At 42.4% G+C, this 26,137-nt stretch overlaps 1 protein-coding gene across 1 annotated transcript; it reads right to left on the minus strand.

Moving 5' to 3' along the window:
• Window positions 1–1,388: 1,388 nt before the first annotated feature.
• Window positions 1,389–3,960, minus strand: LOC123604682 (keratin-associated protein 17-1). The gene has a single exon (XM_045491006.1). It carries the CDS (start codon window positions 2,127–2,129, stop codon window positions 1,800–1,802), a length of 330 nt encoding a protein of 109 aa, XP_045346962.1. The 5' UTR covers window positions 2,130–3,960; the 3' UTR covers window positions 1,389–1,799.
• Between the last annotated feature and the right edge of the window lie 22,177 nt (window positions 3,961–26,137).

Here is a 26,137-nt window from a genome sequence, read left to right on the forward strand (position 1 = left end):
CATGCTTAATGGCATGTATCTTAAATACAGAGAACAAACTGGGGGCTGCTGGAGGGAAGGTGGGTGGGGGATGGGTTAAATGAGTGATGGGCATTAAGGAGGGTACTTTTTGGGATGAGCACTGGGTGTTATATGTAAGAGATGAGTCACTGGGTTCCACTCCTGAACCCAAGACTACATTGTATGTTAACTAACTTGAATTTAAAAAAATATTTTTTCTTGTTTGTTGAATGAAACACTGCTTTGCAGAAATAAAAATAAATATTGTTCTTCCAAGGCAAGAGCAGAATTAGCTTTATTCCACATGTAGCTTAAGATCACATTCAGCAAGAAGGGTGCCTGGGTGGCTCAGTTGGTTAAGCATTTGACTTCGGCTCAGGTCCATGATCTCACTGCTCGTGAGTTCGAGCCCTGCATCGGGCTCTGTGCTGACAGCTCAGAGCCTGGAGCCTGCTTCAGATCCTGTCTCCGTCTCTCTGCACCTCCCCTACTTGCACTCGCGCGCGCGCTCTCTCTCTAAAATATAAAATAAAATATAAAAATTTTTCAAAAAAGATCACGTTCAGCAAAAAGGTGAATCAACTATTTTTTAAATTTTAACCTTCCGACTGGACCCACACACACCTGGCTCAGGCCCCACCTGGCAGATGTACATTCACCCCTTGCATCCCTGGGACTCAAGCAGAAGTACAGTTGGTCTCAGGACAGGAAAACCTAGCCCAGAAGAGGCAGACTTTGCCGAAGCATTTTGGCTAGAAGAAAGAACTGGAGTTCCCAGAACATCCATAGGCACCATGTTCACGAAGTTTTGCCACAGGACTCTCTTCCGTTCTGAATCAAGCTTGTTTCACCAAAGCCTCTTCCCCTGACTTTGCGAGAAAGTTCTCACCAAACCTGAAGCCTTCCTGCAGAGCCATTCTAGGAGAGCCATAATGCTGAAGGAAGCCATGCCCCTTGCTCAAGAGTAAACCCTGGCCAACCTCAGCATTTACCCATTTACTGCATTTTAAAAATGCAAGTCCTGGCTGGGGCTGCCTCCCTAGAGCTAATGGACAAGTTCTCTAATGGTGAAGCCTAAGAATCTGTATTTTTAAAAGCCCCCCCCCCCAAGTGAAATCTCATGCAGCACATGGAAATTTTATTTTATACCTAGGGTTCTTGTTAAAAAGACGGATCAGCGGGCCACTCCCCTGGGGATTCTGACTCTGCCTGTCTGGGGGTGGGGGAGAAGGTGGGGGAGCTCCAGAATCTCCATTTTAACTAGTCCCCAGGTGATTCTGATGCAAGTGGTCCACAAACCACATTTCAAAACCCTGACTGTGGATGCCAGAGTAAGTTTTCCTGGCCTGGTGCCCAAGAGGGAGCCAAGGAAGAGGCGGGAGAACTAATTTGGTTACGCCAGCAAGCTCGAATTTATTAAGAAGTTAACAAAGAAATCTTCGCACCAAAAAGCAGCAGAAAGCTGAGGAGAAGGGTCAGTCCCAAAGCTACCTTGAGTCAGAGGATGCCTTATAGTGACAAGACATGTGAGTCCATGAAAATAAAGCCATGGGGATTCACCCTGTGAGCTTCGGGGTCACTTTGGATGGGAACCAGTTTCCATCTCTCACCAGCATATGGCTCTTGTGCTCGGGGCCTTGAAACACCAAGGCAGGCGCTGGAGAACAAGCCCTCGTCTACCAATAACACGGAGGCAGGATGCTGTCTTGGATGCGGGGAAGGTCCCGGAGACGAGGGGTCCCCACCTGCAGCAGGTGCAGGCTTTGCTTGGGCCACCTCCGCGGAGAAGACAGGCGGCTTCACTTCGTCTCGCAAACGGGCGTGGGCTGGCAGCAGACGGGGCCGCAGCACCCGGACGAGCCGCAGCAGCTGGACCCGCAGCAGCTGGACCCGCAGCCCCCGCAGCCCGAGCCGCAGCCGCTGCCGCAGCAGTCGCTCCCGCAGCAGCCGCTCCCGCAACCTCCGCAGCCCGAGCTCCCGCAGCCCGAGCCCCCGCAGCCGCAGCAGGACCCGCAGCAGCCGCAGCAGGACCCGCAGCAGCCGCAGCAGGCGGGCTGGCAGCAGCACACTTCACAGCAGTCTTGATCTTGAGGGCAGCAGGTGAAGCAGTCCCCCGGGCAGCACCCCATGGTCCCGGCTGGTCAGGTGGCAGGTCAGGAGCGCGGCCGGAGTTCCCCACGTCTGACGGTGGCCAGCGGCCAGCAGCTTTTATAGCCCCTCACCGGAGGGTGTTGGCACAGGGGACAGGATGTTTCCTTTGTTATTATTTATGCCAGTTTCCATAAGAACGTCTCATTAGCTGCCTGTTTATTTTCCAGCCCTGAGTACCTCAACTCATAAAAAAGCCCCACTCGGGCCAACTGCTATTTGTCCAGAGGGTAAAAATGCCATCTTCGAAAAGACCTGTCATCATGGCCAAACACGGGCCAGCCGTCATTAGCCCAGGTCAGAGGGAGCCGCGGCCTCTGTCTCTGGAATGGGTCCTCCCCTTGCACATCTCCTCGGGTGGCAAGCTGGCAGCCAACCCCGTTTCATCGTGGGTGCTCGTCCCGGAAAACCAGACGGGCAAAAGCCGGGGGCCCTGCGCCTCCTGCTGCAGGCAGAGTGGCTGCTCTCCGAGGTCCGGTCCTGTGGCTCGTCCCAGGAGGAAATGGTATCCTCGTGCGGGCCCATGTGAGCAAAGCAAATATTTGTGACTGTGTGTGGTATGTGGAGTGTGCCACACATTTGTTTGGGCTTGGTCAGTGAGCATCAGTCATGATTAATAACTGCCTTGTGCGATGGAAAGAGACTCATCATAAAACTGCAAGAGGTGGGAGCCACGTTCTCCCCGGGCCTCCAGGTGAACTGAACACTCAGCCTCCTCTCTAAGTGGGCTGGAAGAGCAGTGATCAGAACCCTTTCCTTGATGGAAGGAGATGGGACGGGGGAGGGGAAGGAAGGAAAGAAGAAGGATGGAAGATCGTGGAATGTCCAAAACATCTCACTAAAATGGGAATGTTGTGCACTTCTTTTAAGAGCTCCAACTTCATAGACTACCTGGCGGTGGGCGGGATTAGCATACAAGACACCCAGAATACCATCGCAGGGCATAAAATGCCTTTGGGAAGAGGCTAGAATCCACAGAGGATTCAGGTCCGCGTGTAAATTCCACGATGGGTCGAAATTCCTATCTCCGCGTTGGGTTTGGTACCTTGGAATGGTGATGGCAACCCTGGAGACTACAGGCTCGACCTTTGGAAGGCAGCACCCAGAGAAGGGGACTGAGTGGGAGGTGGGGATGAAGGTGGCAGTGGGTGTGAAGATCTGGATCAAGAGACCAGCCCCTCATTTTAATTTGCCTTTTCTTTTTAGGTGGGCGTGGAGGTAAGGCAGCCTCCAAGACCAGCTAGATGGACTGAGAAGGGTGGAGCCAGATAATGGGTTGCTTGGATCTGATAGGATGCTCAGTACTTCACAGGATGTGGACATTTAGAACTGGGAGGGAGACATCATGTGGTCCAGGGTTTCTAAAGGTGATTTTATGTCAGAATTGCCTAGGGCGGAGGCTTTTGAAAAATGCAGACCTCCAACCTGGACCCCAGTCCTGTTAAATCAAAGTATGTGCTCATGGGAGCTTGAGAAGCTATATATTTTAAAGCTTCCCAGATGACTCAAATTCTCAAATAGATTAGGAAGCACTGACATAATTTAATGTCACCATGACCATCACCCTGAAGCACTTCTTTTCTACAGAAGCTGATACAAAGGCCCAGGAGAGGACACATCAATGATGGAGTGAGGCAGCCCAGATGTTCTGTTTCTTGGTCCAGTGTTCCTTCCAGCACTGCACATCCACAGATGGACACCTCTGGGCAAGTGTAATACAGTGATGTCCAAGACAGATACGTCCTTTTCGTTCTTTTTTTTTTTTAATGTTTTTATTTACTTTTGAGACAGAGAGAGACAGAGCACGAGTAGGGGAGGGGCAGAGAGAGAGGGAGACACGGAAACAGAAGCAGGCTCCAGGCTCTGAGCTGTCAGCACAGAGCCCAATGCGGGGTTCGAACTCACAGACTGTGAGATCATGACCCGAGCTGAAGTCGGACGCTCAACCGACTGAGCCACCCAGGCGCCCCTCGTTCTTTTTAATAATAGGCAATGCAGTCACACGAGAAGGACACCAAAGGGCAGGCAGTGCAAAGTCTCTCCTCTTTCTGTGTCCACCAGTCAGTTCTCTCGCCTCTCACCTGCCCTCCCCTCTGCTCCCAGCCTCACTTAACCCCTCCGTACCTGAATTTCCTCATCTATAAAATGGAAATTATGATAGTTATAGTGCCAATCTCATAGGCTGTTTTGAAGATTAACTGAGTTGTATAAAGCTCTTAGAGCAGTGTATTGGCTACATGTTGTTTGATAAACATTAGCTATTGTATTATTTATATACAAGAAAAACAGATGGATAGATAGACATTTTTGTTCATTATACATGATAGCAGGTGTAATAGTAGCAATAGTATACACTCTGGTTTTAACTCTTTTTTTCCCTCTTAACAAGATATCTTAGAGCTCATTCATTCCATTTCAGTACATAAAAACATTCTTCATAGTGTTCTATTGTACTGATCATTTATTTAACCAATTCTCTATTGAAAGACATTTCTTTCTTTCTTTTTTTTTTTTTTTTAATTTATTTTTGGGACAGAGAGAGACAGAGCATGAACGGGGGAGGGGCAGAGAGAGAGGGAGACACAGAATCGGAAGCAGGCTCCAGGCTCTGAGCCATCAGCCCAGAGCCCGACGCGGGGCTCGAACTCACGGACCGCAAGATCATGACCTGGCTGAAGTCGGACGCTTAACCGACTGCGCCACCCAGGCGCCCCGAAAGACATTTATTTCTAATATTTCCAATATTCCAATATCTGGCTATTATAAACTTTAATTTTAAATATTTTGCTATTATGTAACTGTGTACTTACACATATCTTTCTATAGCCCTCCCATAAACTCTTGGAAGAGAAATTGCCGGATCCTTGAGTTTTTTCATTTGTAATTTTGATGGCTATTGCCAAATCACCCTTCATAAAGGTTTTACAACTTACACACCCATCAGTGTGTGAGAGGACCTACACAACGTGTAATCAAAGTTCATGATCTTGCCAATCTGATAGAAGAAAGATAGGATCTGGCAATTGTAGTAACTTGCTTTTCTATTATCATGAAAGAAATTAAGCAACATTTCATATGCTTAAGTGCTTTGATTGATTGATAGGGCTGCTTTGTGAAACAGAAAACAAAAGCTTGGTCTGTATGATGATTTATAAATATTTTTTCCAGATTGTCATTAGCCTTTGATGCTATAGTTAAATAATAATAAAAACAATAATGTTTGCATTATGAATTTCATACCTGCTTATTGTGGAATTTCTGGAAAATACAAAAAATTAAAGCAAGAAAATAAAAATCATCCATAACCACACAACAAAGATAATCTGCTAATATTCTAGTTTCCCTTTTTAGCACTTTCTCTAAAGACTTCCATATAAATATTGATATGAATACAGGTAGCTATACAGACACATATTTATGTATAAGCATATATATATCAGGTACAAATTTCTAAATCCATGTTCCAAGGTATGTTAAGAATACATAACTACCGGGGCGCCTGGGTGGCACAGTCGGTTAAGCGTCCGATTTCAGCCAGGTCACGATCTCGCGGTCCGGGAGTTCGAGCCCCACGTCAGGCTCTGGGCTGATGGCTCAGAGCCTGGAGCCTGTTTCCGATTCTGTGTCTCCCTCTCTCTCTGCCCCTCCCCCGTTCATGCTCTGTCTCTCTCTGTCCCAAAAATAAATAAACATTGAAAAAAAAATTAAAAAAAAAAAGAATACATAACTACCTTTCTCTTAGACTGCTTAAACTATTTTCAAACTTCATTCCAACTGAGGGGGAAGAAGAGTCAGTTTTGTACAAACTCAGAAATCATTCAAAATTTCTGTCTCCCCATCCTTCATCTGGAAATGGCATCTGAGTTTTGTGGGGCTTGGACAGTATTGTAGCATTAAAGAGAGTATCGTAGCGTTAAAGAGAGTATTATAGCGTTAAAGGATGCACCGTGGGCATCCACTGAAAAGTACATGGTTCTCTCTTATTCTCAGCCACCATCCTTCTTCTGATGGCACAGCTGAGATATTTTCCTCCCTGTTCTCCCCAAATTCTACATCCTTCCACCCTCCATCCAGGAGGCCACAAGGCCCTCTCTGTCTGACCACCCACTATCCTCTAGCACAGAAGTCTACTTTGAATTGCATACACAGAGCGTTGACTTGGCTCATTTACTCCACATTTCTACAGTAATAACCTTACCCTGGGGGCAGTGATTATAGAAACACCCCACTGATGCCCAAGTCATGAGAAAAGGGTGAAAAAAAAGAGTGAAAGAAACTCCAGAATAAAGGTAAGACCAATGGATACTCTAGTGTTTCATGCTGACACCTGTTTTTACAAAATTGAAATCATACTGTAAAAACTGATTTGTACACTGACTTCAAGCTGTATTACAAAGCTGTAATCATCAAGACAGTATGGTACTGGCACAAAAACAGACACTCAGATCAATGGAACAGAATAGAGAACCCAGAAATGGACCCACAAACGTATGGCCAACCAATCTTTCACAAAGAAGGAAGGAATAAAGACAGTCTCTTTAGCAAGTGGTGCTGGGAAAACTGGATAGCAACATGCAGAAAAATGAACCTGGACCACTTTCTTACATCGTACACAAAAATAAACTCAAAATGGATGAAAGACCTAAATGTAAGACAAGAAGCCATCAAAATCCTCGAGGAGAAAGCAGGCAAATACCTCTTTGATCTTGGCTACAGCGACTTCTTACTCAACACATCTCTGGAGGCAAGGGAAACAAAAGCAAAAATGAACTATTGGGACCTCATCAAAATAAAAAGCTTCTGCACAGCGAAGGAAACAATAGGCAAAACTAAAAAGCAACTGATGGAATGGGAGAAGATATTTGCAAACAACATATCAGATAAAGGGTTAGTATCCAAAATCTATAAAGAGCTTATCAAACTCAACACCCAAAAAACAAATAATCCAGTGAAGAAATGGACAAAAGACATGAATAGACACTTCTCCAAAGAAGACATTCAGATGGCCAACCGACACATGAAAAAATGCTCAACATCACTCATCATCAGGGAAATACAAATCAAAACCACCATGAGATGCCACCTTACACCTGTCAGAATGGCTAACATTAACAACTCAGGCAACGACAGATGTTGACGAGATGTTGACGAGAAAGAGGATCTCTTTTGCATTGTTGGTGGGAATGCAAGCTGGTGCAGCCACTCTGGAAAACAGTATGGAGGTTCCACAAAAAAGTTAAAAATAGAACTACCCTACGACCCCACAATTGCACTACTAGGTATTTATCCAAGGGATACGGGTGTGCTGTTTTGAAGGGACATATGCAACCCAATGTTTATAGCAGCACTATCAACAATAGCCAAAGTAAGGAAAGAGCCCAAATGTCCATCAATGGATGAATGGATAAAGAAGATGTGGTGTATACACACACACACACACACACACACACACACACACAATGGAGTATTACTTGGCAAGCAAAAAGAATGAAATCTTGCCATTTGCAACTACATGGATGGAACTCGAGGGTATTATGTTAAGCGAAAGTAGTCAGTCAGAGAAAGACAAATATCATGTGACTTCTTCATATGAGGACTTTAAGACACAGAACAGATGAACACAAGGGAAGGGAAGCAAAAATAATATAAAAACAGGGAGGGGGAAAAACATAAGAGAATCTTAAATATGGAGAACAAACAGAGGGTTACTGTAGGGGTTGTGGAGGGGGCATGGGCTAAATGGATAAGAGGCATTAAGGAATCTACTCCTGAAATCATTGTTGCACTATATGCTAACTAACTTGGATGTAAATTTTTAAAAACAAAACACACGAAAAAAACCATTCTAAACAAATTTGATTTATACACCAAATATTGTCCTTCACCTGAGAAAATGTTCATAAAGATGTTGATTATTAAATAGTATGAAAGTCTGAGAAATTATGTTTCCATATTGCTGGATATCTGTTTCCAATTTTCCAAAGCAAAACACGGAACTGAGCTTCTTTGATGCGAGTCTTTATGCAACTTTCTTATTATCTCCCTAAAGTAAATCCCTAGAAATATAATTACTGAATCTTCAGCATGTTAATTATTTTAAGGCTATAAATAAATATTGAAAAATCATCCTCCAAAAAAATCATTCCCATTTTCACCCATTTCACAGATGCCTTCACCAATACCAATTTTTAAGTTTTTTTTAAGTTTTATTTTATTTGGGGGAGAAGGGCAGAAAGATTGAGAGACTGAGAAAACCCAAGCTCAGTTTTGGCCTGAGCTGAATCAAGAGTTGGATCCTTAATCGACTGAGCCACCCAAGTGCCCCAATTTGTATTACTCTAAAGTCTCTTTGTCAAGAGATGTGTCGTAATTGGTAGTCAGGTCATGGAATCTCATTGTAGTATTTATTTGTAGTGACTTCATTCTTAGTGCATTTGTTAAGATCTCTTTTTCTTCTTTTGGGAATTATATGTTCAAGCTACACATCTTATTTTATGCTAAGTGCATTAACTTTCCTTTCTCACACTTCCTACAAAATTGTCTCAGGGTATCATCTTTTAATTGTGTCTATGGATTTTTTATGCATTTAATTTTCTTTTTATATAGGCACATCTACCTGTATTTTCCTTCCTGCTCCTTTTGTGCTTTGAAACTTCTTCACCACTCCCAAACAAGACAACTATTTTTTTTCTTTTCTTTCTTTCTTTTTTTTTTAGTTTTTATAGTTGCATTTTTTACACTTACTGCTGTTATCCATCAGGAATTTATTTTGGTGTGTGGCAGATACTACTTTACATTAACGATGTGGTTTTCCTTATTGGGGTACTTGAGTGCCTATTAAATGAATGCTTGGTGTCCAAGAAAAAACAGGATGGACATAACAGCAGTTGTGAAAAACTTTGGTGTCGTGTCTGTTTTGGCGGCCTCTTGTGTGCATTGGGTGATATTACACATGCAGTTTCTGGTGTTTCTTTTTTGAGACAATCACAAGACAAGCTCTGATTCCCGTTTCACCAGAAGCAGCTCGACAAAAACTTGACTTCTGAGAAGCTTATTATATTTGCATGGCATTGATTTTAAATCGTGTACAATTAACCACCTCTTGGCCAAGGGGGCACATTATCAGCCCCTCCCTTTGTGCCCAGGCACTGCACTAGGTACTTTATATGTGTTTATGTGGTTAATGTTCAAGATAACTACATACAATAAGTGTTATGATCCTTATTTTATAGATGAGGAAATTAAGGCTCATGAAGATCAATTACTCTAACTAGAAGATGCAGAGCTTGGATTCAAACCCAGATGTGTCTGCTTCTGGAGCCTATTGCCCTTTATGTCAGGCTTTCTGGATGGAACCACAGAAAACGGTTTCTTTGTCTTAAGGTAAGTAAGCCTTATAGTAAGAATATCTTCTATGATTTTATGTTTCACAACCACAGAGGTCATAGCTGTTTTATTCACCAGTGGGTGCTGTAAGGTGGGCACTCAATAAATATTTGTTAAATAAATGAAAAACTAAAATCATGAATGAATGTGAGATGATCCCCTGTAATGCAGTACATTGAGAGGTGTCCACTGTAAGAGAGTGGGGTCTCTGCTGCCATTCCTTACCCATCTTTCACTGCTTCACTCAATCTCAGGTCTGCAAGTATCACTGTCCAATAGAACTTTCTGTGATAACAAGAATGTTCTGAAATTGCTCTGTCCAATATGGAGTCGACTAGACACATATGACTATTAAGCACTTGAAATGTGGCTAAGGTGAAACTAATTTTTAAATTTTATTTCATGTTAATATCTTTATGTTGAAATAGCCACATATTGTGACTTCTGTATGGGGCAGGATACCTCCAGAGGTTCTGTTTCAGATGGTATGGCAGGCTAGGTTATTTGGGCTAACCTGCATTATGAAAACAACTGAATATGCTGTATTATTTTCTAATTGTTAGTCTTATTTTTTTATGTTTATTTATTTTTGAGAGAGACAGAGAGAGAGAGAGAGAGACAGAGCGCAAGCGGGGCAGGGCAGAGAGAGAGGGAGACACAGAATCCGAAGCAGGCTCCAGGCTCTGAGCTGTCAGCACAGAGCCCAATGCAGAGCTCAAACTCATAAACTGAGAGAACATGACAGGAGCAAAGTCAGACCGAGCCACTCAGGCACCCTTGATCTTCTTAACAACATCACTGAGCTGACATTACTTCTCTTCTGAGAGCATTTGCTGAATTTGACAAACTTGAATTGTAGTTTCCATGACCTTTCTGGGAGATAGAAACAGAAAATAAAGTCCAGGACCCAACCAAGGTAGAGGCTCCCTTCCATAAACTGGAACCCTCAAGGGCCACACCTCTTGGTGACCCAGACATAAATTCAGCCTAGTCACCTCCCATCACCACGGCACTTTAAGGAATGTTACCATTCACAACTGAATCATTCAAAAAAAACTTCTGGCCATGAATTGAAAGAGGCTTCTGACTGGTAGTGCCCCAGTGTACTGGCAGGAACAAATTCAAATCCTGTCTGGAAGAACACACCACTATCCTACCTCCACAAAGTCCCACAGATGATATTCTGAGGAAAGCAAGTGTGGCAATCATTAGTGCTATCACCAAATATTTCTGTCTCTCTCTCTCTCTTTCAGAAACATTGCAGGAATGCACTTCTCTATCCCCTTTGGAGTTAGGCATGGCCAAGTGACTTGTTTTGGCTAATAACATATGAATAGAAGTAACACGTATCACACATCATTTCCACACCAAGGCTATATGAGCTGATGTATAATGTGCCACTTTTTCTTCACCCTCCCAAGAAGATTTCTGGAAGTCTGTCTAGAGTTGGAGCAACTGTCAGCCTGGACCCTTAAGTAAGTATGATGATTAGAGACTCCTAATGGCTGTGTGGGACATAGAGCATGAGCAAGAAATAAACTCCTATTGTGATAAGATTTGGGAAATTGGGGAGTTGGTTGTTACTGCAGTAACCATAACTTAGCCTACCTTTACTGGTAGAGTGAACAATTTGCAGTCGTGCATAACTAGGCACACAGGGAAACAAGACACCATGAGTGAGAATCAGCAGAAACAAGAGAGCATAAACAGACGACAATTCAGATCCTGGAATTATCAAACACAGGTTATAATAAAGTATGTTTCTGTCTTTAATGAAATAAAAGGCAAGCTGGAAAATATCTACAGGTGTGGGTAAATATAGCTGACAAGAGAAAGTCAGCCTTGTTTAACCACCCCCCTCCCTTAGAATTTCATGGATGCAGAAAAGTCAAGATGTAACCATCTGGTGCTTTCTTTTGGTTCCCACCACAAGTGAAGACAAAGAAGAGGCCCAGAGCAAGTCTTTGTTTCAGTCGCTACTGCTGCATAACAGAAAGCCCAAATACAGTGAAATAAATCATTTTATATGTGATATAAAGAATGTTATTATGCTCATGGATTCTGTGGGCCAGGAATTCTGAAAAAGCAAAGTAGGATGGCTTGTCTCTGTTCTGTAATGTCTGGAACATCATCTGGAAAGACTCAAAGCCTGCCTGGGCATCCTCAAGGCAGCCCAGAAGAATGAGGTGGAAGTTGCATTGCCTTTTATGACCTATCCTCACAAGTCACTAGTGTCACTTACTCTACAGTCACAAACTTGCCCAGATTTGAGGGGAGGGTCTACGTCAATGGAAAACTAACACAATCATGATGTAGAAAGAGCATGGGAATAAGAGATATTATTGCACAATCCTCTTTTCATATAGTCTTCTTCTTATCCTGGGTAATCCTTTCCCAGCATGTGGGATGCATATGGCCTACAGTCTTTGTCCTCTGCCTCTTTCCTCCCCTTTCTCCCCAACAACAAAACCAAGAGGTATCTGGCATCAGCCATTTCTTCAGGTTTACTAATAACCCTTTAATTGAACCATACCCTGCATGCTCACTGTATTTCTTGCCTCTTTCTCTCTCTCTTTCTCTCTGTCTCATTGCCCATTAACAAGAACCTAAGGGAATTATTTGAAGGAAGCTAGAGTAAGGGGGACAAGCTCTCTCAGTTGGTCATGAAGGCTAATTTAATTCAATATCTCTGGTTTCACTGAAGTCAGGGAAGTATGAGGATCAGAAAAGATGATCCACGTTGAATGCACACTTGTCTCCTAGTGGAAGGAAAATCTTCCCAGGCCTGTATTTTATGTTTGGAGCATACGTGCCACCACAAACTCTATTACCTGCCATCTTGGAACTCTCCCTCCATATATAGTCAGGGTTGTCCAGAAAAACAGAACCAATAGGATATATGTAGATAAATAAATATAGATATAGATTATAAGAAGGGATTCATTATAGAAATAGGCTCACATGATTATGGAGGATAGGAAGTCCCACTATCTGCCATCCGCAAACCAGAGAACCAGGAAAGCTGGTAGTATGATCCAGTCTGAGTCTAAAGGCCTGAGAACCATGAGCATTAGTATCCAGGGGCAGGACAGGATAGATGTCCCAGCTCAAACAAAAAGAGCAAATTCACCCTCCGTCTGCTTTTTTTGTTCTCATCAGGGCTTCAATGGATTGGGTGATGCCTACTCACGTTGGTGAGAGCAATCTTCTTTACTCAGTCTACTGATTCAAATGCTAACCTCTTCCAGAAACATCCTCACAGACACACCCAAAAATAATTTTTACCAGCTATCTGGGCATCCCATAGCCTCATCAAGTTGACACATACAATTAAACATCACACTTCACAATCCCCATTTTTCTTTCTACTTCTATTTTAAAATTTATGACAAAGGATGCCACCGGAAGACATTCTTAATTAAGATCAAGATTTGCATTTGAAAAAGAAAATTCCATTCTGAGCAGGAAAGTTTCCTAATACAATGAATCTGCAAGATAAGATATCTTAGAGAAACTTGCATACCTACATGTGGTCCTTCTTGATAACCATACGCTTATCTTATTGATGCTTCTGTGGTTGAGAGCATTTCCATATTTGTGTTTAGATAGGGTGCTTCCCAGTTCATCCTAGAGAGGGAAATACTCATATATAAATCTCAGCAGTGCTTCCAGGAGAACCCCCACGGAGATGAGTAGGCATTCAACATGGATCATCTTTTCTGATCTTCACACTTCCCTGACTTCAGTCAACTCTGAAGTATTGAGTTAAATACCTCAGATATTGCAGGCAAAGCTAAAGCAGTTAGATCTTTTATAAAAGTCCTTTGACTCACTTGTCCTCCTTGCTCCTTATCATAGGAAGTATGAAAATCACAAATGCCTTTACACAACTACTTTATTGCAAGGATCTGGATGAATGTCATTCCACCATTTGGTGGCTGTGGGTTGCCAGGACCAAACAAGAATGAATATCCTCCTGATTACTCAGCCTATCTTTAGCACCAGACATTTCCATCAGGTCAACAGCACCACCAGTAAGATTCCAGGGTCTAACACCTGGGATTACAACAGCCATTGCTGGCTGAAATGAAGAGATTAGCTCGCTTTTCCACTCAGTTCCTTTGTATTTTGTTTTATACTTTGATAGCAACAAAATCCTTTAAGAAAAAAAATCTGGGCCAAAAAAAAAAAAAAAAAGAGGATCATGGACAAGAAGGGGTCAAGATGGTGGAGCAGCATGGAAGTTCTCTGCTTCTCTCATCTCTGAAATGCAGCTAGATCAGCACCAAACCATTTTGCATACCTAGAAAGTTGATCTGAGGATTAAAACAACAATCTGCATAACTTGAGCCACAGAACTCAGCAGGTACACAGCACAGAGAGGTGAACTGGGGGAGAGAGAAGTCACAGAGGGTAAGGAGCTGTTTTTGAGGAGAGAGGACAGAGAAAGGGGGGAAGAGTACAGGAAATTGCTCCCCCCAAAGTAGCTGGAGAGAAAGAGAAAGAGTAAAAACACCCACAAGTGACTGAAGAAGAAAGGAAGAAAGGAGAAGGAAAAAGGTTTCAATACCATTAGGACCCTATAAACAGGGGAGAGCAATCTTGGAAATTCCACAGTTTGATACCTGGCAGTGCAGATTCATTGTATTAGGAAACTTTCCTGCTCAGAATGGAATTTTCTTTTTCAAATGCAAATCTTGATCTTAATTAAGAATGTCTTCCAGTGGCATCCTGGTGGGAAGAGCGAATCCCCAGGAGCAGGCAGCAAGGCCTGAGGAGTCCGTGGACCACACGGGGAGAAGCAGTTCCCCTAGTAGGAGGGCATTTGGTAGAGGCCATAAGGCCTCCCCACAGGCAAAGATCCCAGTGTACCCCAGAGAATAGCCATGTTTGCTGGCATTGGAACAAAGATGCCAGGGTGCAGTGAAAGCTGTTGACAGTTGTGTGTTGTGATTTACCATAATCCCTGAACCTCTGTTGCCATGTGATTGCATGAACTTTTTCTGGGGCAAGCTGGCACCTAACCATTGCTCCTAGACCCTCCTCCAGAGGGTCAGAGCAGGTCCAAGCTGCAGGGCCCTCAAAAGTGAGGAGTTTGGAAACACAGCCCCATGATAAAATTCAGGAGGTAGGTGCCACCCAGCGGGCTGACGGCTTGAATGTGGACAGTGTAGAAGCGGGGAATGGACAGAAGCTGGAGACAAAGGAAGAGTACTTGATTGCTGGTTGGTGAGAGTGCAGTGTTCCTGTGCCAGAGACTGGGAAGCTAGGTGAAGCCATTTTCACCTTGGCCACACATGTACATAGATGCACATGCGCATATACATGCACACACATGTATGGAGCCAAGGAGAATGGAGCCATTACACCAAGCCTCTTTCAACCGCAACAACCAAGCCCTAGATGACTACCACAAGTATCTCCACCTGCTTAGTGTACCAACTATAAAGTCCTTCATAGTTTGACTTCTAGGGGAAATGGGATATAATTTCATTTGGATTTCATTCTGTTCGCTGGTCCATCTATCCAGTTTTTTTTTCTTTTCTTTTTTTATTCTTGGATACAGAAAGAGAAAAAAATTATTTTTATTTTCCATTTTTATAAAAAAATTATTTTTTACCATATTTTTTACTGTTTTTGTAAATATTTTATTCTATTTTACTTTCTTCACTTCATTTTATTCTATTTTATTGTATTCATTTGTTTTAAGTTTTGAACAGTTTCTTACTTCTTTTCTTTTCTTTTCTTTCCCTTTTTTCTCTGTTCTATCAACCTTCTTTCAACAACCAGACCAAAACACACTTAGGACCTAGCTTCTTTTATTTGATTTTTTTGTGTTGTTTTTAATTTTTTAATTTTAATTTTTTATTTTATTAATTCTTTTTCTTCCTCCAAAATGACAAAATGAAGAAACTCACTCCAAAAGAAAGAACAGGAATAAATGACAGACAGGAAATTAATCAACACAGATATAAGCAAGATATCTGAACTAGAATTTAGAATCACAATAATAAGAATACTAGCTGGGGTTGAAAAAAGCATAGAATTCTTTTCTACAGAGATAAAAGAAGTAAAATGTAGTCAGGACAAAATTAAAAATGTTATAACTGAGATGCCACTGTAGCAAGGATGGATGAAACAGAGCAGTGAATCTGTGATATAGAAGACAAAATTATAAAGAATAATGAGGCAAAAAAAAAAGAGGGAAACTAAGGCACAATAACATGATATAAGAATTAGAGGGGTGCCTAGATGGCTCAGTTGGTTAAGTGTCCAACTTTGGCTCAGGTCATGATCTCACCATTTGTGATTTTGAGCCCCACATCGGGCTCTGTGTTGATGGCTCAGAGCCTGGAGCCTTCTTTGGATTCTGTGTCTCCCTCTCTCTCTACCCCTACCCCTCTCAAGTTCTGGTCTCTCTCAGAAATAAATAAACATTAAAAAAAAAAGGAATTAGAGAACTCAGTGACTCATTATAAAGAACTAACATCTTAATCATAGGAGTCCAGGAGATGAATAGAGAGATAAAGGGGCAGAAGGTTTATGAGAGCAAATCATAGCAGAAAACTTTCCTAACCTGGGGAAAGACACAGACATAAAAATCCAAGAAGCACAGAGAACTCCCATTAGATTCAACAAAAACTGACTATCAACAAGGCATATAATAGCCAAATTCACAAAATACACAGACAAGGAAAGAATTATGAGAGCAGCAAGAGAAAAAAAAAGTCCTTAATTTATAAGGGAAGACAGATCAGGTTTGCTGCAGACCTGTCCACAGAAACATAGCAGGCCAGAAAGGAGTGCCAGGATATATTCAATGTGCTGAATCAAAAAAATATGCAGCCAAGAATTCTTTATCCAGCAAGGCTGTCATTCAAAATAGAAGAAGAGGTAAAAAATTTCCCAAACTAAAACTAAAGGAGTTCATGACCACTAAACCAGCCCTATAAGAAATTTTAAGGGGGACTTTCTGAGGGGAGAAAAGATGAAACAAAACAAAAAACACCAAAAGCAACAAAGACTAGAAAGGACCAAAGAACACCACCAGAAACTCCAACTCTACAGGCAACACAATGGCAATAAATTCATATCTTTAAGTATTCACTCTAAATGTCAATGGACTAAATGCTCCAATCAAAAGACAGGGTAACAAAATGGATAAGAAAACAAGATCCAACTATATGCTGTTTACAAGAGACCCATTTTAGACCTAAAGACACCTTCAGATTGAAAGTAAGGGGATGGAGAACCATCTATTATGCTAATGGCTGCCAAAAGAAAGCTTATATAAGACAATCTATATTTTAAAATAAAGAATGTAACGAGAGATGAAGAAGGGCATTATATCATAATTAAGGGGTCTATCCACCAAGTAGATCAACAATTGTAAACATTTATGCCCCCAACGTGGAAAACCCAAATATACAAATCAATTAATAACAAACATAAAGAAACTCATTGATAATAATACCATAATAGTAGGGGACTTCAACACCCCACTAAACAGCAATGGACAGATCATCTAAGTAGAAAATCAACAAGGAAACAATGGCTTTGAATGACACACTGGACCAGATGGACTTAACAGATATATTCAGAACATTTCATCCTAAAGCAGCAGAATACACATTCTTCTCAAGTGCACATGGAACATTCTCCAAAATATATCACATACTAGGACACAAATAAGCCCTCAACAAGTACAAAAAGATCGAGATCATACGATGGTATGATGGTCTGTGGTATTTTCAGACCACAACACTATGAAACTTGAAACCAACCACAAGAAAAAATTTGGAAAGCAAATGAATACTTGGAGATTAAAGAACATCCTACTAAAGAATGAATGGGTTAACCAAGAAATTAAAGAGTAAATTAAAAAGTACATGGAAGTCAATGAAAATGATAACACCACAGCCCAAAACCTCTGGGATGCAGCAAGGTGGTCATAAGAAGGAAGTATATAGCAATCCAGGCCTTCCTAAAGAAGGAAGAAAGGTCTCAGATACACAACCTAACCTTACACCTTAAAGAACTGGAAAAAGAACAGCAAATAAAACCCCAAACCAGCAGAAGTTGGGGAATAATAAAGATTAGAGCAGAAATCAATGCTATTGAAACGAAACAAAACAAAACAAAACAAAACAGTAAAAGTTCAATGAAACCAGGAGCTGATTCTTTGAAAGAATTAACAAAATTGATAAACCCCTAGCCAAACCCAAACACAAAGGGTTCTTTGAAAGAATTAACAAAATTGATAAACCCAAAAAAAAAAAGGTAAAGACCCAAATAAATAAAATCAAGAATGAAAGAGGAGATATCACAACCAACACTGCAGAAATACAAACAACAATAAGAGAATATTATGAGCAATTATATGCCAATAAATTGGGCAATCTGGAAGAAATGTACAAATTCCTTGAAACACATAAACTACCAAAACTGAAACAGGAAGAAGTAGAAAATTTACACAAACCCATAACCAGTAAAGATATTGAATTAGTAATCAAAAATCTCCCAAAAAGCAAGAGTCCAGGGCCAGATGGCTTTCCAGGGAAATTCCCAAACATTTAGACAAAAGTTAACACCTATTCTTTTGAAGCTGTTTCAAAGAATAGAAATGGAAGGAAAACTTCCAGACTCATTCTCTGAGGCTAGAATCACCTTGATTCCAAAACCAGACAAAGACCCCACTAAAAAGGAGAATTACAGACCAATTTCCCTGATGAAAATGGATGCAAAAATTCTCAACGAGACACTAGCAAACTGGATCCAACAATACATTAAAAGAATTATTCACCACGAACAAGTGGGATTTATACCTGGGATGCAGTCCTGGTTCAATGTCCACAAATCAATCAACATGATACATCACATCAATAAAAGGACAAGAACCACATGATCCTCTCAATAGATGCAAAGAAAAGATTTGACAAAATACAGCATCCTTTCTTGATAAAAACACTCAAGAAATCAGGGATAAAAGAATCATACCTCAAGATCATAAAAGCCATATACAAAAGATCCACCACTAATATCATCCTCAATGGAGAAAAACAGAGCTTTCCCCCTAAGGTCAAGAACACGACAGGGAAGTCCACTCTCACCACTATTATTCAACATAGTATTGGAAGCCCTAGCCTCAGCAATGGGACAATACAAAGAAATAAAAGTCTTCCAAATCGGCAAGGAGGAAATCAATTTTCACTCTTCACAGACGACATGATACTCTATATGGAAAACCCAAAAGATTCCACCAAAAAAATCGCCAGAACTGATCCATGAATTCAGTAAAGTTGCACGATATAAAATCAATGCACAGAAATCGGTTGCATTTCTATACACCAATAATGAAGCAGCAGAAAGAGAAATCAAGGAACTGATCCCATTTACAATTGCACCCAAAACCATAAAATACCTAAGAATAAACCTAACCAAAGAGGTGGAAAATCTATACACTGAAAACTATAGAAAGCTTATGAAATAAATTTAAGAAGACAGAAAAAAATGGAAAAATATTCCATGCTCCTGGATAGGAAGAACAAATATTGTTAAAATGTCAATACTACCCAAAGCAACCTACATATTCAATGCAATCCCTATCAAAATAACACCAGCGTTCTTCACAGAGGTAGAACAAATGATCCTAAAATTTGTATGGAACCAGAAAATATCCCAAATAGCCAAATCAATCCTGAAAAAGAAAACCAAAGCTGGAGGCATCACAATTCTGGGCATCAAGCTGTATTACAAAGCTGTAACCATCAAGACAGTATGGTACTGGCACAAAAACAGACACTCAAATCAATGGAACAGAATAGAGAACCCAGAAATGGACCCACAAACATATGGCCAACTAATCTTTGACAAACCAGAAAGAATACCCAAAGGAATAAAGACAGTCTCTTCAACAAATGGTGTTGGGAAAACTGGACAGCGACCTGCTGTCCAAGAATTAACCTGGGTCACTTTCTTACACCATACACAAAAATAAACTCAAAATGGATGAAAGACCTAAGTGTAAGACAGAAAGCCATCAAAATCCTTGAGGAGAAAACAGGCAAAAGCCTCTTTGACATCAGCCGCAGCAACTTCTTACTCAACATGTCTTCAGAGGCAAAAGAAACAAAAGCAAAAATGAACTACTGGGACCCCATCAAGATAAAAAGCTTCTGCACAGCAAAGGAAACAATCAGCAAAACTAAAACGCAACTGACAGAATGGGAGAAGATATTTGCAAGTGACATATCAGATAAAGGGTTAGTATCCAAAATCTATAAAGAACTTACCAAACTCAACACCCCAAAAACAAATATTCCAGCAAAGAAATTACAAAAGACATGAATAGACACTTCTCCAAAGAAGATATCCAGATGGCTAACAGACACATGAAAAAATGCTCAAAATCACTCATCATCAGAGAAATACAAATCAAAACCACCATGAGATACCACCTCACACCTGTCAGAATGGCTAAAATTAACAACTCAGGCAACGACAGATGTTGGCGAGGATGCAGAGAAAGAGGAACTCTTTTGCACTGCTGGTGGGAATGCAAAGTGGTATAGCCACTCTGGAAAACAGTATGGAGGTTCCTCAAATAATTAAAAATAGAACCACCCTATGACCCAGCAATTGCACTACTAGGTATTTACCCAAAGGACACAGGTGTGCTGTTTCGAAGGGGCACATGCACCCCAATGTTTATAGCAATGCTATAGACAATAGCCAAAGCAAGGAAAGAGCCCAAATGTCCATTGACGGATGAATGGATAAAGAAGATGTGGTATATATATAAACAATGGAGTATTACTCAGCAATCAAAAAGAACAAAATCTTGCCATTTGCAACAACATAGATGGAACTAGAGGGTATTATGCTAAGTGAAATTGGCCAGAGAAAGACAAATATATGATTTCAGTCATATGTGAAATTTAAGATAGAAAACAGACGAACATAAGGGAAGGGAAGCAAAAATAACATAAAAACAGGGAGGGAGACAGAACATAAGAGACTCTTAAATACAGAGAACAAACTGAGGGTTGATGGAGGGGTTGTGGGTGGGGGCATGGGCTAAATGGGCAAGGGGCATTAAGGAGGACACTAATTGGAATAAACACTGGGTGTTATATGTAGGGGATGAATCACTGGATTCTACTCCTGAAATCATTGTTGCACTATATGCTAACTAACTTGGATAAATTAAAAAAAAAAAAAAAGAATAGAGAAACTATATTGTAAAAGCCTATGCTTCTCTACTGAGGGTGAATAGAAGTTCTTTTTTTTTCCTATTTGCTGTGTTAAAAAATCAAGTAAACATAACATGAAAGATGACATAAAGAATTTGGGCTTTCTTTTTTTAATTTTTTTTTCAACGTTTATTTATTTTTTGGGGGACAGAGAGAGACAGAGCATGAACGGGGGAGGGGCAGAGAGAGAGGGAGACACAGAATCGGAAACAGGCTCCAGGCTCTGAGCCATCAGCCCAGAGCCTGACACGGGGCTCCAACTCACGGACCGCGAGATCGTGGCCTGAGCTGAAGTCGGACGCCCAACCGACTGCGCCACCCAGGCGCCCCAGAATTTGGGCTTTCAAGCCAGTTACATTCAGTCCCCTCTTCCTAGACACAAACACAATCATGAATTTAATAAATACACTCTACTAGCATTTTGTGCATATACAAATGTCTATACAAGTCCAAGATTTTTTTTAATATAAGCATAAACATTGACTAGTATTTTTATTCATTCATTCATTCATTCATTCATTTTTACACAGAGAGTGTGTGTGTGTGTGTGTGTGTGTGTGTGTGAGAGAGAGAGAGAGAGAGAGAGAGAGAGAGAGAGAGAGACCTGGGAAGGGACAGAGGGAGAGAGAGAGAATCTTAAGCAGGCTCCATGCTCAGCACAGAGCCCAACACGGGTTTGATCCCATGACCCTGGAATCATGACCCAAGCCGAATCAAGAGTTGGGTGCTCAAACGACTGAGCCACCTAGGCACCCCTTGACTAGTGTTTTTAAATCAACTAATTTAATTGGATATGAGATTAGTATGAGTTTGAAAGAACCCGTTGATTCAACCAAGAGATCCACTTTTTCATCAGCTCTTCATTTATTGTCACTCACAGCTTAATGTGAGAAAGGAAAAAAAAGATTCTTTAAACACACCCTGATTCTCTCAATTAAAATCCAAAACTTCTAGGATGGCTACCTTACTTTGTCACCTTTGAGCAGCTTTATGTCTAAGCAAGAGATGCCCACACCCTCTGTAGAGAGAAGAGGCACAGGGTCAAGACCAAAGCATTCAAGTCTTGGCTTGGCCACTGATTAGCCCTGTGACATGGGCTTGATGGTCACCTTTGGGGTCTCCGCTTAAGCACCTCCCAAAAGAACTGGTCAAATTCTTGGCACGAAGTCCACCATTGTGTGGTTGAAACAGTTTAGCTCTTTACTTAATTTCTGTTTCGTGCTCAACTTAATTCAAAAGTCACACTCCATACCCCTGTTTTGTCACCATGAATTCCATGTCTAATCCTGTGAGTGTCATGGTTGTTTATATAGGGATGACACCCTGCCTTCAAAGCACGTAGTGCCAGGGTTAGGAGAAAGGGAATTACTCCCTTCTCATTAGAAAATGGCAATCATGTGTCTCCATGCTTCCCGCTCTTCTCATAGTTACCCAAGGGCTTCTCCTCTCAATGAGCAAAAAGCACTTTTTGCTGTGTGGCATTGCTCAAGCAACCTCTCTGTGCTTCATTCTTTCATCTGCCCTAAATGAGTTATTAATTTCAGGCAGGCCAGTTATTATCTGTTGCACGTTGTCTCTTCCAGCACCTACACAAGCTCCTTCTACGGGGTAGCTGTCTGTGGGTAGCTCTGAGGGGACAAAGGAGTACTGAATCGCTCACTGGAGGAATTATCAAGAGGCCCAAGAAGCATCCTGGAAACACCCAGGAGGACATAATTGATTACGTGCTTCCTACATGTCTGCCATAAAAGGCACACAAGGATCACTTAAGAAATGTGAAAATTCTTTGACATTAAACTATCTGACTTGAGAGCCAATCTAGTAGGGACAGTGACCCGGATAGAGTCTGAGGACCAGGCTCCAGGCAGGCTGTGTGGTTGCCCCCAAGGCTGCCATGTGTAGTTGTAAGAGTGGTGTCGGGTGAAAGAGCACCCAGTGGTGGGATCATATAGAAGCGAAAGAGCAACATCTATGCCATTTGCCAAACCAGCCCCCTGTGGGGTGTGTCCAGCCAGGAAGGAACCTTTCTCTAATTCACCAACAGCCCTTTTATCTTCCTGTTTGAAAACTCTGATTGCTATAATCCATGGAAATGTGAGTAGTTCACATGTCTTAACTACTTGCCTTCCTCCAAAAGCGCCATGTGCCCCCCCACACACACACACACAGAGATGCACACACATGCACACACATATGCAAATAAACACAGGCATATATGCACACACCCACAGATGCCTATGCACATGCAAATACATGCACAGATGCACACATGCACACATACTCACACGTGTGCGCACACACGTATGCACACACATACACACATGCGCGTGCACACATACACGCATGCACATATGCACATACACATACACACACATCTGAATTCATTTAACTCTGATTCTCAGGCCTCAAGCTCAGATTCCTTGGCATCTTGCTCACATCCAGCCAGTTTGCAACAGCCTTTGCCTTGAGCGAACTTGAAACCAGCTGCCTAATCTGGGTGCCAACACACATGCACGCACACACACACACATACACACACACTTCAGTGTGTCACTCTCCAAGCTTTAGCTCATCAGGGCCACCACTAACTTCATTTGTGCTACCATATGAAGCCACGTCGTGTAGATACCAACATTTCCCTGCCACACTGAGCACATGTTTTAATTTCTTATAAATCTGTCTTTGCCCCAGAAGTTGTACATTTTCCCTGGTCTTCCTTAAATTTCTGATGCACGCTTGTCCCTATATGTGACAAAGTGAGAAACGAAGAGAATACTACCCTGAATGCCTGCATGGACTCCAATAAGAACCTGGCCAGGCCCGGGCCCACCTGCCTGGCACCTGCTCACTTAAAGGTGTCAGCACAAGTTTTGCGATAACAAGGGACAGGCCACATCACGACCCTATCTTCTTACCATTCTAGCAATTCTTGAAACTTTTGGCACTTCTCGCCTGATTTTCCTGTTTCGATGAGGAATGTGAGCAGTTGTTAGATATCAGTGACTCTTCTTTGAAGCAAAACAAAACGGAACAAAGCATTTGACTGTCACTGTCACCCACCACCTCCAGCTTTGAGTGCTGTTTCACACTCAGCTGCCAAAGTGCTCCCGGGTGTTTCCAGGATGCTTCTTGGGCCTCTTGATAATTCCTCCTGTGAGTGACTCAGCACTCCCTTGTCTCTGCAGAGCCACCCACGGAAAGCTACCCTGTAAAAGGAGCGTGTGGAGGTGCGGGAAGAGGTGGGGGTTACAATGTACATCCAGGAGGAGAAAGGGGACAGAGAGGCCTTGCAGGCCCACATCCCTTCTCCCATACCCCTCTCATCGTTCCCCCCAAGGCCTCCTATCACATTCCATTCCCTGTGGGTCCTCCTGTCATGTCAGCCCCTGGGACCTGGCATTCCATGGGTCAACGAGGAAGATGAATACCTGGAATAACATAAGAGATGAATGCCCTTTCCAGAATGGAAAGTGGGTCCCACTCTACCCCAGGGCCTTTTGGTGGAGCTCCCCAAGCTGGGAAAACAGGAGCCCAGGTTACATCTGTCAACAGCAGCAACAAAAGGACCATGTAGGACGCTGAGTGGGATGGTTCACTGGGAGCAGACAATCTCAAAATTAGACTCTGAGAACTTAAGAGTCAGTCTTCAAGGTTCAAGGTCAGGGGGTCAATGGCAATAATACTAAGGCTTATGTGTGAACGGTGCTGTGCCATTTACAAAGTGCTTCCACACACAGAGACCATCACAACCCCCATGAGGCTGGCGGCCCAGACGTTCTCTCAAAGGAAGAGTCTAGAAGTTGGAGGAGTTGAAAATTTGTCCAAAGCCAGGACCCAAATATCCTGCCTCCAAAACAACCCATAATTCTTCTACTGTAACTGTCATTCAGCAGGTCACGCTGTCATTAGCAGGTGAGACCCATCGCCCAGCCCCGCAGAGGGTGGAGCTGTGCTAGGTGTCGGTCCCCAGGTTTTGATGCTCTTACTTCCTTGCTTTGGGAGTGCTGCTTTCTGGGAAAGCCTGGCTCTGGAACTGTTGACCTCAGCAAAGTTGGACTGGGAACCCATGGGAGGAGAAACTGATCTTAAACCTGGGAGAGTCCGCCCAGAATTGACTAGAAGGTAACTCTTAGAAAGAGCTCTCACTCTTTTTCTTTCTCTGCCTCTGTTGCTGCTGAAAGGCAATTTAAAAAGAGAGAGTTCCAGACCCATTTATTTCTTTCGTATCCTAAGCAAGCAGCAGACACCCATTTTTATAATGCGACTTTCTACATTACTTTAATTGAGACCCGTATTGTACCATGTTAATCATTTTTAAAGTTGATAAGGCCATTATCTACTGATTCTTCTCTACTGAAGTCAAATAAAGAATGGGGTCCTCTACTAGAAAGGGGCAGAGACTCTCAGAGGAGTCTGCTCCCCGGGGACAAGCACAGTAGCATGTGGACAGAGTCTTTCAGAGGCACTTTCGGCATTTCTCTGCACAGCAGCACTAACGCAGGGGAGAGGCTGGCCCAGAGACACCCAGGTGGGAAGACTGAGCAAGTGTTGAGGGCCTGTCTTCTCAGCTGCCCTCAGATATGCACACCCTGAATCAAGGTTTTTGGTATTTTCCCCTGGAACTCACTGCCACACCTAAGTACGTGGTCTCTGAATTTGGGATAAAAGCTCTAGTCCCACTCTGGCTCTTGCCTTGCCCCATGAATTTCATAGACTGATGTTCTGATCTCTATAACAGTTCTCGTTCCTGATATCTCTTCATTCCAACCACTGATTTACAAAAGTGGGAGGGGCACCTGGGTGGCTCAGTCAGTTAAGCATCTGACTTCGGCTCAAGTCATGGTCTCACGGCTCATGAGTTTGAGGCCTGCATTCCTCTGCCATCAACACAGAGCCCACTTTGGGTCCTCTGTCCCCTACTCTCTCTCTCTCTCTGCCCGTCCCCTGCTGGCTCTTCCACACTGTCTCAAAAAAAAAAACATTAAAAAAAATAGAAAAGTGGAAATCAGGGGTGCCTGGGTGGCCCAGTCAGTTGGATGTCCAACTCTTGATTTCAGCTCAGGTCATGATCTCACAATTTATGAGTTCAAGCCCCGAGTTGGGCTCTGTGCTGACTGACAGTGTGGAGCCTGCTTGGAATTCTCTGCCCCACTCTGTCTCTGCCCCTGTTCCACTTGTGCTCTCTCTCTCTCTCTCAAAAACAAATAAATAAACATTAAAAAAAATTTTAAGTAGGAATCTTGTTGGAAAACAAGAGAATACTCTTGACCTGAGCTGGGCTTTGGGTTCCCTCACTTGATTGTTGTTTGTGTTCTTTGCTAACATTGGTAAGTGGAGACACCACTGAATGT

Source organism: Leopardus geoffroyi, chromosome E1 (assembly GCF_018350155.1).
Source record: "Leopardus geoffroyi isolate Oge1 chromosome E1, O.geoffroyi_Oge1_pat1.0, whole genome shotgun sequence".
Taxonomy (NCBI): Eukaryota; Metazoa; Chordata; class Mammalia; order Carnivora; family Felidae; genus Leopardus; species Leopardus geoffroyi.